This window comes from Chiloscyllium plagiosum, chromosome 18, assembly GCF_004010195.1.
Source record: "Chiloscyllium plagiosum isolate BGI_BamShark_2017 chromosome 18, ASM401019v2, whole genome shotgun sequence".
NCBI lineage: Eukaryota > Metazoa > Chordata > Chondrichthyes > Orectolobiformes > Hemiscylliidae > Chiloscyllium > Chiloscyllium plagiosum.
This window is the reverse complement of record NC_057727.1, coordinates 4,302,483-4,320,661: the sequence shown is the minus strand read 5'-3', so window position 1 is coordinate 4,320,661 and position 18,179 is coordinate 4,302,483. Positions and strand designations below refer to the sequence as shown.

General features: G+C 43.7%; 1 protein-coding gene across 1 annotated transcript in view; it reads right to left on the bottom strand.

Moving 5' to 3' along the window:
- Positions 1-337: 337 nt before the first annotated feature.
- LOC122559236 (monoglyceride lipase-like) overlaps positions 338-18,179 on the bottom strand; it is a 49,567-nt gene continuing 31,725 nt past the window's right edge. The window contains exons 4-7 of the mRNA XM_043708616.1: positions 12,759-12,869; positions 11,399-11,488; positions 6,085-6,300; positions 338-442 (exon numbers count right to left, since the gene is read on the bottom strand). Of these exons, the coding sequence (XP_043564551.1) occupies positions 338-442; positions 6,085-6,300; positions 11,399-11,488; positions 12,759-12,869 (522 nt within the window). The remainder of the gene's footprint in view (positions 443-6,084; positions 6,301-11,398; positions 11,489-12,758; positions 12,870-18,179) is intronic.

Sequence of the window (18,179 nt, the reverse complement as noted above, 5' to 3'; positions counted from 1 at the left end):
GTAGAGATGGTGTGGTCACCAGTCTGGGCTTGAGAAGCATTGACTGAGGTTGGAAGAAATAATTTTCCACAAAGAGCAAACAGAGGAGGAAGGAAATATGGCTTTCATATTCTTGGTTGTATCGAATCTTGAAGTTGTTCTGCATGACAAGTAGATAAACAGATGTTTTATGTTTCCAAGAGATTTCTTTTTCAAAAGGTTTTTATTTTGTTGCTTTGGTGGTTTGGAATTGGTTGTACTCCCCTCATCCTCTTTATCCCCAGTGTATTTAACCCTAATGGAAATGGAACAGTTCCTTTTTCAGCTCTGCAGTTCCATGTTAGATTTTGTGTTGCTGCTATTTTGGTAATCTTGCCTCCAGCCACTTATCAATCAAGAGCATAACTTCAGCAACCACTTCTGGCAACTCGTTTTGGAGCTCATGATAGCAATCATTGAAGACCTGGTGGAAGAGAGAAAGAAAGAGACTATGGTGATTAAAGAGCAGTGCAACGATTGGCACTGACACCCATGCATGATCACACTGCAGAAACCAATCAATAATGGGTTATTCAATGGGCTGGATGGCCGCCTTCTGTGCCGTAATAATTCTGTGAATGTTCTGTGTAAGTTGAATTACTGTTTCCATTATGAGGGCCAAAGTGGAAGTCATTTTGTGACACACTGATATCCCAGCAGCATTGAATAAGATGAATGAAGAATTGGTGAAGAATTTCAGCCAGGAAGACCCACTCCTTTTTAAAGGGCGATACAATTTGCTGACCGGTTTCCCACATGCATTGGAACAGATACACAGAAGCTTGGGTTGAGAAAGAGAATAAGGCCATTCAGCCTCTCAAGGTTGTTTCAGCATGGCTGATCTGTGGCTGAATTCCATTTGTCTGCCTTTGGTTCATGTCCCTTAATGCCTCTCAACCAATGGACCTTTTTCTGCCTCTGCTGAAACACACACACTGGCATTGACCAGCTGGTCTGAATTGGATTGAATTGAATGATATCTTAGTAGATATTTGTTAATCAAGCTGTTCAGAGATGTTATGACACACCATTGGAGCAGGTGGGGGTTGAACCTGGGCCTCCAGGTAGAAAGGAGAAAGTGAGGTCTGCAGATGCTGGAGATCAGAGCTGAAAATGTGTTGCTGGAACAGCGCAGCAGGTCAGGCAGCATCCAGGGAACAGGAGAATCGACGTTTCGGGCATAAGCATTCCTGAAGAAGGGCTTATGCCCGAAACGTCGATTCTCCTGTTCCCTGGATGCTGCCTGACCTGCTGCGCTGTTCCAGCAACACATTTTCACCTCCAGGTAGATACATTACCACTGTGCCACAAGAGCCCTAACATGCATTATTATATCTGTGTGCATCTCTGATAACTCACTGAAGTATCAGCAATGATGATGTGCTTCAATTCAAAGGCCATCCTGATTAACATTTCATGCCGACTAGACTAATCTCAAATGGCTTTGTTACATTGTTTTCATCCATAGGTGAACTGAAGCCATCCCTTTTGAAGTAAGGATGTCACTGAGTTGGATCATGGGTGTTCTGTACAAGTGAACCATATGGATGGAGAAAGCATGGGGCAGAGGGGATGTTGCATTTGAGTGAAGGAGAGAAGTTGGTGAGAAGTGGGGGCGGAGGGTGGGATGGTTGGTCAGGCTGTCTGATGCTAAGTGTCACAAACCTAGGAACAAAGCAACAGGAATAGGCCATTCGGCCCTTCAAGCTTCCTCCAACATTCAATAAGACCATGGTTGATCTAGTCGTGGTCTCAGTTCCAGTTACCTGTCCACCCTGCACCCCCCATAATAACCCTGACTCCTTCCTGGATCAGAAATATATCTAACCTTCCCTGAATAAATACAATGACTTCAGTGTTGTCTGAGGAAGAGAATACCAAATAATAAAACCTCAGAGAAAACATTTCTCAAAATCTCTACCTTTAAAAGAGTGACTTCTTACTCTTAAATTTGGTTCTAGTCTTCCCTTCTAACCTTGGTCACCCTGCAACCATGTTTTCTGGAGACACAGGCCTTGCAGATAGATAGCACTACCAGCCATGGTGGACAATGAGCTAATTGTGCCTGGGCCGGGGGAAAGGATCACAAGGAAGGATTTCACCTGGAATGGGTTGTGATAGCATCTGTGGTTTCAAAGCTCATGTCCAAGGTTTGGGAAGGGGAATGTGGTTAGGGCCAAGGGAATGATTCTGGGTGTGTTCCGACTCATAGTAAGGAAAGTGGGATTAGGTTGGTTTTGACGATGGGTCAAGTGGCCTCTTTCTATGATGTTCTATGATACTGTTTGACCTGTGTGAGGAAGGCAGAGTCTTGAAGAATCTTGGAACTGAGATTGGTGAGATTTAAGGTAACTATGAACCTATCATTAATCATTGTAAAAACTCATCTGGTTCACCTACTTTATTTCGCAAGGAAAGTCTTATCACCTTTCCCGCTCTGACCTACATTCAGTCAAAACCCACAGCAATGTGGTTGCTTCTTAACTACCCTCTGGGCAACCAGGGATGGGAAATAAAGGCTCGCTAGCTCACAGGAAGGAATTAGAAAAAGTATTTTTTTGTGAACAAAGTTTCAGTTTTATGCTGTGGAATGTTGAGACTTCTTTAGAAGAATTCCTAGATTTTCATGTCTTGGCTTTTTTTTTGTTAACAAAAATGTTGATGGTTTCTATCGAGTTGGTAATTGTTTGAAATAAAACTGAGAATGCATGATGGGAATTGGGGCCTACTTCAAACTCTCTAATGTTGTCCAATCCCCACCCTGTCTCAGTCCATCTGCTGCTGAAACCCTTATCCATGCCTCCAACTTGAATATTGCCAATTTGCTCCCATAATAGCCTCCTACGTTCTATTCTAAGTGTGAATTCATCCTAAAGTTTTCAAACTGTATCTTCGCTTGCATCAAATCGTGTTCATCCATCCAAGGTCTGTTAGACAATGTTGACCCTTGGTTAAGTCATGCCTTGATTTGTGGCAGAATGGTAATGTTACTGGACTAGTAATCCTCAGCTAGTGACATGCATTTGAATCCTGGCAGATGGCAGAATTTGAATTTGCTAAGATGGCTAGCTTAATGGGGACCATGTAACCTCTGTTGATTGTTGCAAAATTCTCATCTGGTTTGCTATTACTAGCTACCTGGATTGATATGTATTAGCTCTAAGGAGAGGTTGGACAAACTGGAGCTTCGGGGGTTAAGGGTGACCTGATCAAAGTACGTAAGATTATGAGAGGCATGGATAGGGTGGATAGTCATTAAAAAAAACTCGTCATAGAGTCAAAAAAGGTTTGCAGCATAGAAAAAGGCTCTTTGGCCCATCAAGTCTGTGTTGTTCAAAAATAATACCTCGATATTGGAACAGGACAGCATGGAAAAGACCATTTGGCCCACCATGTCCATGCCAACCACGATGCCATTCTAAACTGTTCCCATTTGCCTTCTCATGATCTGCATCCCTCTATTCCCTGCCTGTTCATGCATCTGTTTAAAAGTTTCTTAAATGTTGGAATCAGATCAGCTTCTACTGTGTCTCCCGGCAGTGTGTTCCAGACTTCCACCACCTCTGTGTGAACACCTTTCCTCGCACAACTCCTTCATACTTTGCCCCTTTCACCTTAAACTGATGCCCCCTAGTGTTTGACATGTCCACCAGCGTTTTCTTTCGAAGGGAGGGAAGTCTGCCATTCTTACCTGGTCTGGTCTACATGTGATTCTGACCCCACAGCAATGTGGTTGACTCTTAAGTACCCTCTGGGCAAATTAGGGATAGGAAATAAATGTTTGCCCATCCAGTGATGCCCACATCCTCTGAACAAAGTAAAAGATAGATTCTGCCAAAACTCGGAGATCATTGCCCTCTGACTTCTTCCACATTCCCCTGATTTGATTTGCTGTCTTCAGGAAGCGGAGTGAGGGGATGCCCCTGTCTGCATCGATGGTGCTGAGGTGGAGAGGGTCAAGTTCCTGAGAGTGACAATCGCCAACAATCTGTCCTGGTCTACCCCCGTTAACACTACAGTGGAGAAAGCAGGGCAGTGCCTCTCCATCCTGAGGAAGCTAAGGAAATCTGGCATGTCCAGAAAGACAAATTTTCACAGATGCACCATTGAAAGCACCCTATCTGGATGGAGTGGTTTGGCAACTCTGCAAGAATCTACAGAGAGTTGTGGATACAGCCCAATCCATTACGCAAACCAGCCTCCTACATTGACTCCATCTATACTTCCTGCTACTTCAGCAGAGTAATCAACATAATCAAAGACCCCTCCTGCCCCGGTTATACTCTCTTCCACACTCTCCCATTGGACAGAAGATACAAACATTTGTATACATGTACCAACAGATTCAAGAACAGCTTCTTCCCTGCTGTTATCAGACTTTTGAATAGACCTCTATAATGTTAATGTTGATCTCTCTCTGCACCTTCTCGGTAGCTGTAACATTTTATCCTGCACTCTGTTCTGTTATCCTGCTGTATATATGAAATGCTTGAAAAGCATGTAGGACAGCACTTTTCACTGTATCTCTGTACATGTCACAGTAATCAATCAAATTAACCCAATCCATTGGTGCATATGCCATAAGCTGCCCAATTCATAAGCCCTGAAATTCCCTCCTTCAGTATCTCAATCCCCTCAATTTCTCTTCTGTAAAACCTATCTTTTTGATGAAGTTTTTGTTCATCTACCCTAGTGGAAGACTTGGTGTCAAAATTGTTTTACCGACCAACCAATCCTTGGGCTGTTTTGTTGGGTTTGAGGCATTGTATCAATGCAGGTTTGTAGTTAGTAGAAGTCAAATTTTAAACTGTATTCTGCAGACTGTCTGGAAGATGATGGATAATAGTGGGGGTGCCTTGAAAGACTGGAAAATGGTCAAAAAGCCGTGCAGTTGGTACCATTATGCTGTAACCAATAGATTACACTGGCTGAGGTTACCACAAACCTCTCAACCTCTCCCATTGCCTTAAGTGCTGTAACCTTCAGGTTAAATCACCACCAGTCATCTCTCTCTCCCTCTCTCTAGTGAGAGAGCAGCCTTCTGGGAGCTGGGGTGACTTTACCTTTTCAACAGAAAAAAGGCGCCAAGAAAGTTGTAAGTCAGAGAGTCATACAGCACGGAAACAGATCGTTCGGTCCAAACAGGCCGTGCTGAACATAACTCCAAACTAAACTAGCCCTGCCTGCCTGCTCATGGCCCGTATCCCTCCAAACCTTTCCTATTCTTGTATCTGTCCAAAAGTCTTTTAACCGTTGTAACTGTGTCCCACATTCACCACTTTCTCAGGATGTTCATTCCACATGCGAACCACCCTCTATGTAAAACAATTTGCCTCTCATGTCTTTTTTAAATCTCTCTCCTCTCAGCTTAAACATGTGGCCCCTAGTCTTGAAATCCTCATCCTAGGGAAAAGGCAACTGCCATTAACTCTATCTATACCCCTCATTATTTTATAAACTTGTATCAGATTGCATCGCAACCTTCTACACTCCAGTGAGATGTCTGTGAATTATTAACCTTTCAGTGGAGTCAGGGTGTGAGAATTGGCCTTTCTCATTTTTTTTTCATATTTCATAGAATTCTTACAATGCGGGAAGAGGCCATTGGGCCCATCAAATCTGCACTGACCCTCCAAACAGTATCCCACCCAGACCAAGCCCCCAAACCTACCCTTGAAACCCCACATTTACCCTGGCTAACTCAGATATCCTGCACATCCTGGATACTTCACTGTGGCCAATCCACCCTAACGTGCACACTTTTGGACTGTGGCAGGAAACCGCAGCACCCGTAAGAAATGCACGCAGACACGGGACGGGGGTGGGTGGGGAGGCTGCGATTGAATCCAGATCCCCGTGAGGCAGCAGTGCTAACCACTGAGCCACCATGCCACCTTATTGAGTTTTGAGAGATTGTGGACATCTCTAGCTGTAAGCTTAGACTGACTATTATTAACTTTTCCAACCAGTGATTTCATTAAAAGTCTTAGTGCATCTCATTTGACCACAAAAACAAATGTATTAAACTGGTTTAACTTGGCTGTTACCCAGGGAAGCATGCATTACCTTAAATGTCTTGTCTGTGCTGGCAACTTTCCCATACATAATGTAGGACCCCCTGACATCAGACAATTTGTCCTTTTCACCATGTAATATCAGCAATGGCACTGTGATGATGGGAAATACTTTCTCGACTTTGCTCAGTGCAGTTAACACCTCAAAAGCGAATCTCACCCTGACAGCCACGTGACAGTTGAGAGGGTCATTTATGTAGTCTTCCACCTGCAAGAACCAAAGTAACAGACATCTTGTTTTGTGACTCCAACAGAGCACCATACAATCTCCACATCAAACTGAACCAATTGAAATCAGAACTAGAGAGTTTTGAGGAGATTTGTAGCTCAGGTTGAGGTTCTGGGTGTAGGTTTGCTCACTGAGCTGGAAGGTTCATTTTCAGGCGTTTCGTCACCATATGAGGTAACATCTTCAGACGAACCCTTCGTCCGGAGGCTCACTGAAGATGTTACTTAGTATGGTGACGAAGCGTCTGAAAATGAACCTTCCAGCTCAGTGAGCAAACCTACATCCGGAAATCAGAACTGTTTATCATTTCTGTTTTGAAATTGAGAATCCTTGGCAAAGGGAATTTTGAAAAATAGGCATAAGCCATTGAACTGCTATACCATTCAAATCGATAATAGGTGATTCTCTATCTCAGACATCCCCCCCGTACCCTTGATGCCTTTTGTGTCTAGACATCTACTTTGATATACTCAGTGACTTGGCATCCTGAAACCTAATGGAATAGATCATTTCACAGGTTCACTGTATGACTTAAGCCATTCAGTTCATCGAGTCTACTTCACCATTCAATGAAATCGTGGCTCATCAAATAATCCACGTTTCTCCATAACCCACGATTCATCACTGATCAAAAATCTCAAACTTATGCATATTTAAGATGACCATGAAACTGTTGTCAATTTTTGGGAAGATCTAGCTGGCTCATTAATGTCCTTCAGGTAAGGAAACTGCCATCCTTTACCTGGTCTGGCCTACAGACCTACAGCAATGTGATTGACTCGCAACTGCCCTCTGGGCAATTAGGGATGGGCAATTAATTCTGGCTTTTTACCATCACATCCCCCCCCCACTCCATTTCTCTTATGATTAAAAATCTATCTATCTCAGCCTTGAATGGCCCAACCTCATCAACCATCTGCAATAAAGAATTCCACACACCTGTTTCACTGTCTTAAAAACATAGAGGAAGTTTCAGAAAGCATCAAAACATGGATGTTTAAAGGCAGACAGGTGATGAAAAAAGCCCCAGCGATTCTACTGAATATGAATGCTTCCATTTTGTTTCTCCATCATTCTGTGTTGGTTTCCTTCATTCCTGGATCAGTCCAGTGAACCTTTTCTGGTTTGCCTCCGACACCAGACTATCTTTCCATAGAGAATGGCCCCAATACAGTTCACAGTATTCCAGCTGTGGTCTGACTACTGACTAACATAGCTTTAGCAAAACATCCTACTTTTATACTCCACTCTCTTTGAGCTAAAGGCTAACATTCCATTTACCTTCTCTATTGCATGCTGGCTTTTTGTGGTTCACACAAAAGGCCACTAAATCCCCCTGTTTAGTTGCTTTCTTCAATATTTCTTAACTTAAATAATGTTCAGCTTCTCTCTTATTCCTGCCAAAGTGCAGAAACTCTCACTGTCTTTCATTATATTTTGCCTGTTCTCGCCCTTCTGAGTAAAAAGCTTTCTCCTCACCTCAGTTCAAAGTGGCCTATTCCATATCCTCAGACCATGACCAATTAATCTACGCACCCACCAGACAAGGGGACACATTATTCTGGCATCCAATCTGCCCAAACCTGTCAGAGGTTTGTTTATATGTTCCATGGTTTACTGAAGAGGTTGAAGCTCTTGTCAAGAGAAAAAAGAAGGCAGTTTATGTGAGGATGAGACGTGAAGGCTCAGCTCAGGGGATTGAGAGTTATAAGTTATCCAGGAAAGATCTAAAGAGAGGGCTAAGAAGAGCCAGGAGGGCACATGAGAAATTTTGGCGGATAGGATCAAGGAAAACCCTAAGGCCTTCTATAGGTATATCAGGAATAAAGGAATGACGAGAGTAAGATTAGGGCCAATCAAAGACAGTAGTGGGAAGTTGTGTGTGGAATCAGAGGAGATAGGGGAAGCGCTAAATGAATACTTTTCGTCAGTATTCACATTAGAAAAGGGCAATGTTAGTGAGAATACAGAGATACAGCCGACAAGATTAGATGGGATTGAGGTTGACAAAGAGGAGGTTTTATCAATTTTGGAAGATCTTAAAATAGACGAGACCCCTGGGCCAGATGGGATTCATCCTCAAATTCTCTGGGAAGTCTGGGGGGAGATTGCAGAGCATTTGGCTTCGATCTTTATGTCATCATTGTCGACAGGAATAGTGCCAGAAAACTGGAGGATAGCAGATATTGTTCCCTTGTTTCAGAAGAGCAGTAGAGACAGCCTTGGTAATTATAGGCCAGTGAGCCTCACTTCGGTTGTGGGTAAGGTATTGGAAAAGGTTATAAGAAATAGGATTTATAATCATCTGGAAAGGAATAATTTGATTAGGGATAGTCATCACGGCTTTGTGAAGGGTAGGTCATACCTAACTAACTTTACTTAGTTCTTCGAGAAGGTGACCAAACAGGTGGATGAAGGTAAGGCAGTTGATGTGGTGTTTATAGACTTCAGTAAGGCATTTGATAAGGTTCCCGATAATAGGCCATTGCTCAAAATATGGAGTTTCAGGATTGAAAGTGATTTAGCGGTTTGGATCAGAAATTGGCTCGCTGACAGAAGACAGAGAGTATTGATTGATGGGGAATGTTCATCCTGGAGCTCAGTTACCAGTGGTGTGCTGCAAGGATCTGTTTTGGGGCCACAGCTGTTGGTCATTTTTATAAATGATCTGGATGTGGGCATAGAAGGTTGAGTTCGTAAATTTGTGGATGACACTAAGGCAGAGTTGTGGATAATGCTGAAGGATGTTGTGGGTTCCAGAGGGACATAGATAAGATGCAGATCTAGGCTGAGAAGTGGCAAATGGAGTTTAATGTGAAAAGGTGTGAGGTAGTTCACTTTGGAAGAAGTAACAGGAATGTAGAATACTGGGCTAATGGTAAAATTCTTGGCAGTGTAGATGAACAGAGAGATCTCGGTGTCCAGGTGGATAATTCTCTGAAAGTTGCCATCCAGGTTGATAGGGTTTTTAAGAAGGCATATGATGTATTGGCCTTTATTGGTAGAGGGATTGAGTTTTGGAGCCACAAGGTCATGCTTCAGCTGTACAAGACACTGGTAAGGCCACACCTGGAGTATTGCATACAATTCTGGTCATCACATTATAGGAAAGATGTGGAAGCTTTGCAAAGGGTTCAGAGGCAACCTGGGCTAGATTCCATCCGGACCTGGGGACTTGTCCACCTTAATGTCTGTTAGAATTCAACACTCGCTCCTCCTTACACTGACTTGACTGAAAGTAATCAAACATCTCTCCTTAACCTCAATATCCATCATGTCCCTCTCCTTGGTGAATACCGATGCAAAGTACTCATTAAGAATCTCACCATTTTCTCTGACTCCACCCATAGCTTTCCTGATGTTAAGACTAAACTCAACTGCATGAGTTGCTGAGCTGACCAGTTCAATTATATTGATTTACACAATGGTCTGGATCACCATGGTTCCAGTTCAGATGTCTATGGCTTCCTTACGTGATGCAGGCTGTTGGTGTCAAATGAGCACAAGGGTAGTGTGTTGCTATCAATATGCAAATCCTGCACGGTCTTCATAAATATGAAGGAATCTTCATTGGGGTAAGTGGAAAGGTTATTGTCACAATCAACATTCCTGCAGCTGTTCGAGGGTTTGTGCACAGCAATTAGTCAAAAGTGAGGACTGCAGATGCTGGAGACTAGTTCCACCCCCTCACATTTATCTCACCACCCTCGAGGCTCCCAGCCTCATTCCTGATGAAGGGCTTTTGCCCGAAACATTGATTTTCCTGCTCCTCGGATGCTGCCTGATCTGCTGTGCTTTTCCAGCACCACACTCTCGGGCACAGCAATTAGTGTCAGTGCTGGAGATCTGAAATAAATATGAAAGTTGCTGGAGAAACTCAGCAGGTCCCCTCTTGGGTGGGTGGATGCAGCTTTACCAAAACTCAAGAAGCTCAACACCATCCAGGACAAAGCAGCCCACTTGATTGGCACCACATCCACAAGAACTATGTTCAAGATATACTGCAGAAATTCACCAAAGATCCTCAGACAGCTCCTTCCAAACCCACAGCCACTTCCATCTAGAAGGACAAGGGCAACAGATACTTGGGAACACTATCTATCTCTTCCAATGTCCCTCCGAGCCACCCTGACTTGGAAATCTATCACCGTTCCTTCACTGTCACTGGTCAAAATCCTGGGAATTCGTCCCCCTAACTGCAATGTGGGATAACCTACAGCACACGGACTGTAGCAGTTCAAGAAGGCAGCTCACCCCCACCTTCTCAAGAGAAGCAAGGGACAGGCAATTAATACTGGGCCCAGACAGTGCCACCAAAAGTCTTTTCCCTGGGGTGGGGGAGTCCAGAACTAGAGGGCATAGGTTTAGGGTGAGAGGGGAAAGATATAAAAAAGACCTAAGGGGCAACATTTTTCACGCAGAGGGTGATATGTGTATGGAATGAGCTGTCAAAGGAAGTGGTGGAGGCTGGTACAGTTACATCATTTAAAAGGCATCTGGATGGGTATGTGAGTAGGAAGAGTTTGGAAGGATATGGGCTGGGTGCTGGCAGGTGGGACTAGCTTGGGTTGGGCTATCTAGAAAGCATGGGTAAGTTGGACCGAAGGGTCTGTTTCCGTGCTGTATATCTCTATGATCTATGTCCTGTGAGCGAATGAAAAAAATTAGTGTATTAATTCCAGATTTTTAATGAATTTAAATTTCAACTTCCGCTGTGATGGGATTCTAAACCAGGTCCCCAGAACACTATCTGAATCTGTGAATTAAGAGTTAAATGGGATTAAAAAGGCTGTGTTCCCATAGCCAACAAAATGACAGCACAGGCTTGATAGGCCAAATGCCAACAGCTGTTCCTGTATTTGTTTTGGGAATAAGTCAGGAAGTTATATTTCATTAAGTCCAAGTGTTACTTCTGTCAGGAGAGACTGCAGCTCCGTTGAATAGACTTAGTGAGATAGCTTAAATGAGGGAAGTAGTCTAGGTTCTTGCTGACTCCTCTTGTTGCTGCAGTAAAAGGTGAGCTCCAACAGAGTCTTCATTCAAAGCCATGATCATAAACAAACAATCACAAACCAACCTGGGCTTCATCTCTTGATGTTGCTTGGGGATCAATGTAACCCAGAGGAGCGTTTGGCAGCAGGTGGTTCACCATTTTGGAAAACAACATCTAGAAAGTAGGAAGCAAAGCAAACAGCTGATGAGCCCAGCTCTAGATGTGGCTGTGTTGTCCACCAAATGGTGGTGACACAAGTCTCAAGACAAATCAATGTCCCTGCCTCCTTGTGCATACTAGAGGTGTAACTGTACAACGTAAGGAGCATGCTATTCTGCCCTGCAGGCTAGTTCTGCCATCTGGTCTGATTATGGCTGATCTGGTTGTGTTCCAAATTCCACATTCCCATCTATTCCTGATCATTTTTAATTCCTTTGCCCTAACAACCTATCTACTCTGAATATCCTTGTCCCTCAAAAATTCCCGGCTCGTTGGATTGAAAGTTCTTGGGAGTGGGGCTAGATGATAGATGGGCTTAATCTCTACTGGAACTGGGACCCATGAGAAAATCCTGGTTCAAAGGTTTGAAGAGTCAGATCTTGCTGCTAACACTTCGTAACCTGTTATGTGTCAGGAGTGTAACTTATGAGGAAACGTTAACAAATGGAGAGTTGAACTTACAAGAGAAATTGACAAAACCAACATGCATCAATTGGGGACCTTACAAGTATTTACAAATGGATGTGCTAGTGCAGATAGCACCTGTGCCTATAACTGCTGCCCTTATAAGTCTAGATGGTGCAGGTCTTGGGTTTGGAAGGGACAGTCACAGAATGGCTACTCACTATTTAGGTGCAACTGGTGCTGAACAGTACAGATGTTCTTAAGGGGTAGTTGGATTAGCTCTTGCAGGATGGATGAATGGAAGGATTGTGTTGTTATGATGCAATGAAAAGAGCTGGGAGAAGAAAGGGTCATAGTTCTCCACTCCTTGCCTGCCTTCCTTCAATATGTTCATGCCCTGGTGTCCTGAGAGACAGGCATATGTGCTATTGCTCTTGGACACCCAATTGTAAATACATGTAAGGTCCCCCATTGGCCCATATTGGTGTTTGTCAATTTCTCTTGTAAGTTCAACTCTCCATTTGTTAACGTTTCCTCTTAAGTTACACTCCTGACACATAACAGGTTGCGAAATGTCGATAGCAAGAACTGTCCCCTCCAAACCCAAAACCTCCACCATTGAGATGTACAGGTTGCAGATACATGGGCTGTCTGCTCTTAGGCATTTACAAGTTCACCTTTACCATCACTGAGTGGAAGTGTTCCAATACCTCACTAATGTGAGAGTGTTCTCATTGTCAAAGACTTCAAGACTAGTACAAACTATCCGAGCCAGGTTTGCTTTCTTTGTGAACGAAATGTTCGGGGTATTTGTTTGTACCTTGCCACGTGTTGCTGACTCGGGGTTCATTAACACCAAAGGTGCAATAAAAATTAGCCCAGCGATGTCAAGTGGTCTGTCGTAAAAAACATAAGTTGCAACCAATGCTCCCTAAAATACAAGAGGAGACCAAAGTTAAGAGATTAACACGATAAGGTAAAGCCCTTGATGTACTCTGGTGGGCAAAGTCACCACAGTAGCTCAGTCGATGCAGGTGCTACCCAATGCAGTCCGAGTCCACACCACTGTGAAGTGCCTGGGTCTGGTTCCTGGCCTGTACTGGGTCAATCTTCTGGGGTGGGGGGCTGTGAAGAAGGGGCAAGAGAACATCAGGATCCATTTTCACACCCTAGCCAGTTATCCTCTCCCCTTACCAACAACACGCATTTACATGACACCTTTATTTTGCTAAAACAAGATCATGGTCAAACACAATATGACACCAAGACTCATATGGAGATTTCGCGCCAAGTAATCCATCGCTTGGACAGAAGAAGGGATTAGGGAGAAAAAATATAGAGACAGAGAGGCTTAAGGAGAACATGGGGCCCAGGCAACTAAAATTATAGTGGAGTGAAGGAAGTGGGATTGGTAAACTAGCCAGAATCGGAGGAACATAGAGTTCTTGGAGGATTGTAGGCAGGAGGTGGCTATGGGGAATAGCTCATAAATCAATGGAAAAGCAAATTGTGTGAGATGCATTAACTACTGGTGAGCACTTTGCGCTGCTCTCCCAGGTGAATTTCACCTCTATTGTTGTGCGTCAGAGTCAGACTGACAGTGTTGTCCACAGGTGGGCTTCTGGTGTAGCCTGACCAGTCCTGAGTGAGAATCAGATGGATACTGACTGTGGGAAACATCCAAGGCCAGTTACTTGCTTGACAGCAATACTCACCGTGACCTTCTCAATGACAAGTAGGCCTTGTCATCCAGCCATCTCAGTTCCCAGGACAGGGAATCAGGCTAAATCTTGTGAATCTTTGGAATTGTCTACTGCTGACAGCTGTAGATGCTCAATTGTTGAGTAGACTCAAGAGAGATTGGTAGATTTCCAGGAATTAAGGGATATGGGGATAACATGAGAAGCTGGGGTCAAGATGGAGGATAAACCATAATCTTATTAAATGTGGAACAGACTGGAATAGACAGATTATCAGTTCCAGCTGAGGGAGGTGATGGCATAGTCGTATTATTGCTAGATCTATTAACTGAGACTCAGGTAATGATCTGGAGATCTAGGCTCAAATCCTACTGTTGTAGAGGGTGGAATTTGAATTCAATAAAATTCCAGAAGTAAGACTTTAATTATGATCATGGAATCATTGTCAGTTGTCAGGAAAAACACATCTGGTTCACTAAAAGGCTTTCATGGAAGGAAACTGCTGGCCTCACCTGGTCTGGCCCCCTTGTGACTCCAGACACACAGCAATGTAGTTGATTCAGACAGCCCTGAGCTTGTGTTAATGTCTTTAGGAGATTGAAAACATCTCCAACCAACAGGATCTTAATAAAATGGACTCAGCTTTAGCTGATGTAAAAGCAAAGAGGTCAGCTCAGGTCACTTGTAGTTCTTTATCATGAAGGGGCATTGTCACTGTTCCTCAGGTGAGTATATTGCTTGCAACGTGAAGTGCTATTATTCACATTGCTGAAGGCTTTACAATATTTGCCTGGGACAGAATTTGAAGGTTGCCTGTACCAGCTAATAACAGAATGATGACTGCACTGAGGGAGTGCTATCTTTTTGGAGGTGCTGTTCATACCCGGCTCAGGTGGGATTTAAAGACCCTAGCACTAAAAACTCCACCCTCAATCGGAAAAGGAATAAAAACGCAGACTACCCGAACACTGCAGCTGCCTGTGGGATCCTGCTGTGCACAACTTGGCATCCAAATCTGCCTATACCATAGAGTTGCTGTATCTAACCCTGTATGTCCCTGTCCTAGGAGTATTTGACGGAGGCAGTGTAGAGGGATCTTTACTCTGTATCTAAACCCATGCTGTATCTGTCCTGGGAGTGTTTCTTGGGGACAGTCTAGATGGAGCTTTATTTTCAGTTCAAACAGTAAGGAAACTTCACTCATTTTAAAGCCTCATACTGTCCCTGACCTGGGAATGATTGAGAACAGTGTTGAGAAACTTTATTTCCAGTTTAAAATTGTAGAGGGAACTTTACCCTGTACTGGGCCCTGTGCTATACCTGTCCTGGGAATGTTTGACAGGGACAATATAGAGAGAGCTTTACATTGTATTGAGCCCTGTGCTATGCCTGTTCTGGGAATGTTTGAGAACAATGTCAAGGGAGCTTTACTTCCAATTTAAAATAGTAGAGGGAGCTTTACTCTGTACTGAGCCCTGCTCTACACCGATCTTGGGAGTGTTTGACAGGGACAATATAGAGAAAGCTTTACATTGTATTGAGCCCTGTGCTACACCAATCCTGGGAGTGTTTGACAGGGACAATGCAGAGATAGCTTTACACTGTATTGAGCCCTGTGCTGAGTTTGTCTTGGGAGTGTTTGACAGGGACAATGTAGAGATAGCTTTACGCTGTATTGAGCCCTGTGCTGTCTTTGTCCTGGGAGTGTTTGATGCCAACTCTACCAGTTCAAATGGAAAATGTTCCATTTCACCAAGCTCCAGACCCCATTCTGATAAACACAAAATTTCATTGGAAAAATTGTCCCTATCAATTGGAGTGAAAAACAATTAACAGCCTGAGCTCAGTTCAGGCTGAGAGGGTGATGTGGGTGTAATCTGTGAATGAAAATAACCCTCCTCTCACAGGGAACACCGTTCACTCTCACAGTCCTTCATATATTTGCTGACTGTATCCTTTCAGTAAATGGGATTCCTGCTAAGTCGGCATTGTATCATTTCATATTGATTTTCTCATCCTCCCCTCATGTAGCATCTGTGGTTAAATCTGACTTTGTCATATGTTACTGAGCGCAGTCTTTATTATTGAAGGGGGTGAAGCAATGTTGGATGTTCCCGCTCCCCCTTGCAGCCTTGTAGTTGGATGACACCAGAGCAAGATGTTTCTTTTATAAAGTTAATGTTTTCCTCACTCAGCAAGCTTCAGAATTCTTCAGCAGTATAGTGGCACCAAGAATATTATATCTCAAAGGTTGAATGAAATTATTCAAAATGAACCAGTGTGGCAGTTTGAACAGGATACTGTTAATTTGATACTATTCCAATTTTGAATCTTCATGTAGAATAATGAGAATGTATGCTAATGATATATTTTAAAATTTGATTCACATGATGTAGGTTGTCACTGGCTCGATCAGCATTATAGCCTGGAGGGCAGTTAAGAGTTAACCACATTGCTGTGGGGCTGGAGTCACATGGAGGCTGGCAGTTTCCTTCCCTAAAGGCCATTGGTGAATCTAATGATGTGATATAACTCTTCCTTCAACTGCCCCATCCAAACGAGACTGAGCAGAGAGGAATGGAACAACAGTACTAGAGAACTGGAATATAAAGATCAACGTTCTCTATGTTAGCATGAGACCAGAGTCGGACTCAAACTAATGGTCTTTGGATTCAGAGGTGATTGTGCTACCAAACAAGTTTGCTCAGCTAACTTCAGACAATTCCAAGAGTTGAACCTGGGACCTTTCATCAACTCTACTATCCATTGAACAATTCATATGGTGTGCCACTATCGTCCGTCTCAGTCTTGTCTCCCTTGTCTCATTTTGGATTTGGTCGAAAGAGATATCTTGAGTCCAAGTCTGCTCGACTGCCTAATCTCGCAGAAAATGTACATCAGACTAAAGCATTGGGACATCCCATGTCATTTGGGTCAAGGATATGATTGGAATAGAGTTGAGAAATGACAGAACCAGAGCCAAAACCAGGGGACTGTTGAGGAAGTTCAGAAGCTGGAGTAGGGGGAAGAAGGAGTAGGAAGTGGTTAGGAGGGAGGAGAGGGAGAAGTGGTCAAGAAGTGGAGGAGAAACTCACTCTCAAAAATGGGGGTGTTGGTGTCAGTTCAAGATGTTAAGATTTTAAAACTCTAACTTACAACTCCCTCCTGAGGGTTTGAATATTTTGATGAGGCAGTCAATTTCCAATTTAACTACCTTGGCAGATTGTACAACAGCAAGTTGGGTTTACCCCAGGTTTCAACAAACCCCATAGTTGAAGGGAGGCAGAGATAAGCTTCAGAGGAAGAGGACTATCTTTACAGCACTTCTTATGGGCCAACAGCTTTCTAAATCCCTGACCCCCCCCCCTCCCCTCACCCCCCTCCCCCAACAAACAGAACCCCTTTACAATATGACACACTTCTGGGATTGGGCATACCCTGGGATAAAACAGCCCAGGTACGGAGATATGGCATTGAGGGTGAGTTGGAGGTTTGGATTCTCCCCTCACCCCCCTCCCCCAACAAACAGAACCCCTTTACAATATGACACACTTCTGGGATTGGGCATACCCTGGGATAAAACAGCCTTTCCAAATGGGAATACGTCATTTTCTGCTTGGGGACCCTATAGCCTTCTGGACTCAATAGTGAGTTCAATAACTTTAGGGCTTGAGCTCTCCCATGTCCTTACCCCAACCCCACACATACCTTGTCTGAACATAGAACATAGAACATTACAGCGTAGTACAGGCCCTTCGTCCCTCGGTGTTGCACCGACCTGTGAAACCAATTTAAAGCCCACCTAACCTACACTATTCCATTATCATCCATATGTTTATCCAATGACCATTTAAATGCCCTTAAAGTTGGTGAGCCAAGTACTGTTGCAGGCAGGGAATTCCACACCCTTACTACTCTCTGAGTAAAGAAACTACCTCTGACATCTGTTCTATATCTACAACCCCTCAATTTAAAACTACGTCCCCTCATCCTAGCCATCACCATCCGAGGAGAAAGGCTCTCACTGTCCACCCTATCTAACCATATGATTATCTTATATGTCTCAATTAAGTCACGTCTTTTTCTAATGAAAACAGCCTTAAGTCCCTCAGCCCTTCTTAGTAAGACTTTCCCTCCATACCCGGCAACATCCTCGTAAATCTCCTCCGCACCCTTTCCAAAACTTCCACATCCTTCCTATGATGTGGTGACCAGAACTGTATGCAATATTGCAAGTGTGGCCTCACCAGAGTTTTGTACAGCTGCAGCATGATCTCACGGTTCTCCTGTGACACACAATCCATTGTTAGCCATTAACAGTCTCCATTAACAGCCATTCATCCTCCCAGCCAGATCATTATCCACTCCTTTGTTGAACTTCCACATCCTTCCTATGATGTGGTGACCAGAAGTTGGGTTTACCCCAGGTTTCAACAAACCCCATAGTTGAAGGGAGGCAGAGATAAGCTTCAGAGGAAGAGGACTATCTTTACAGCACTTCTTATGGGCCAACAGCTTTCTAAATCCCTGACCCCCCCCCC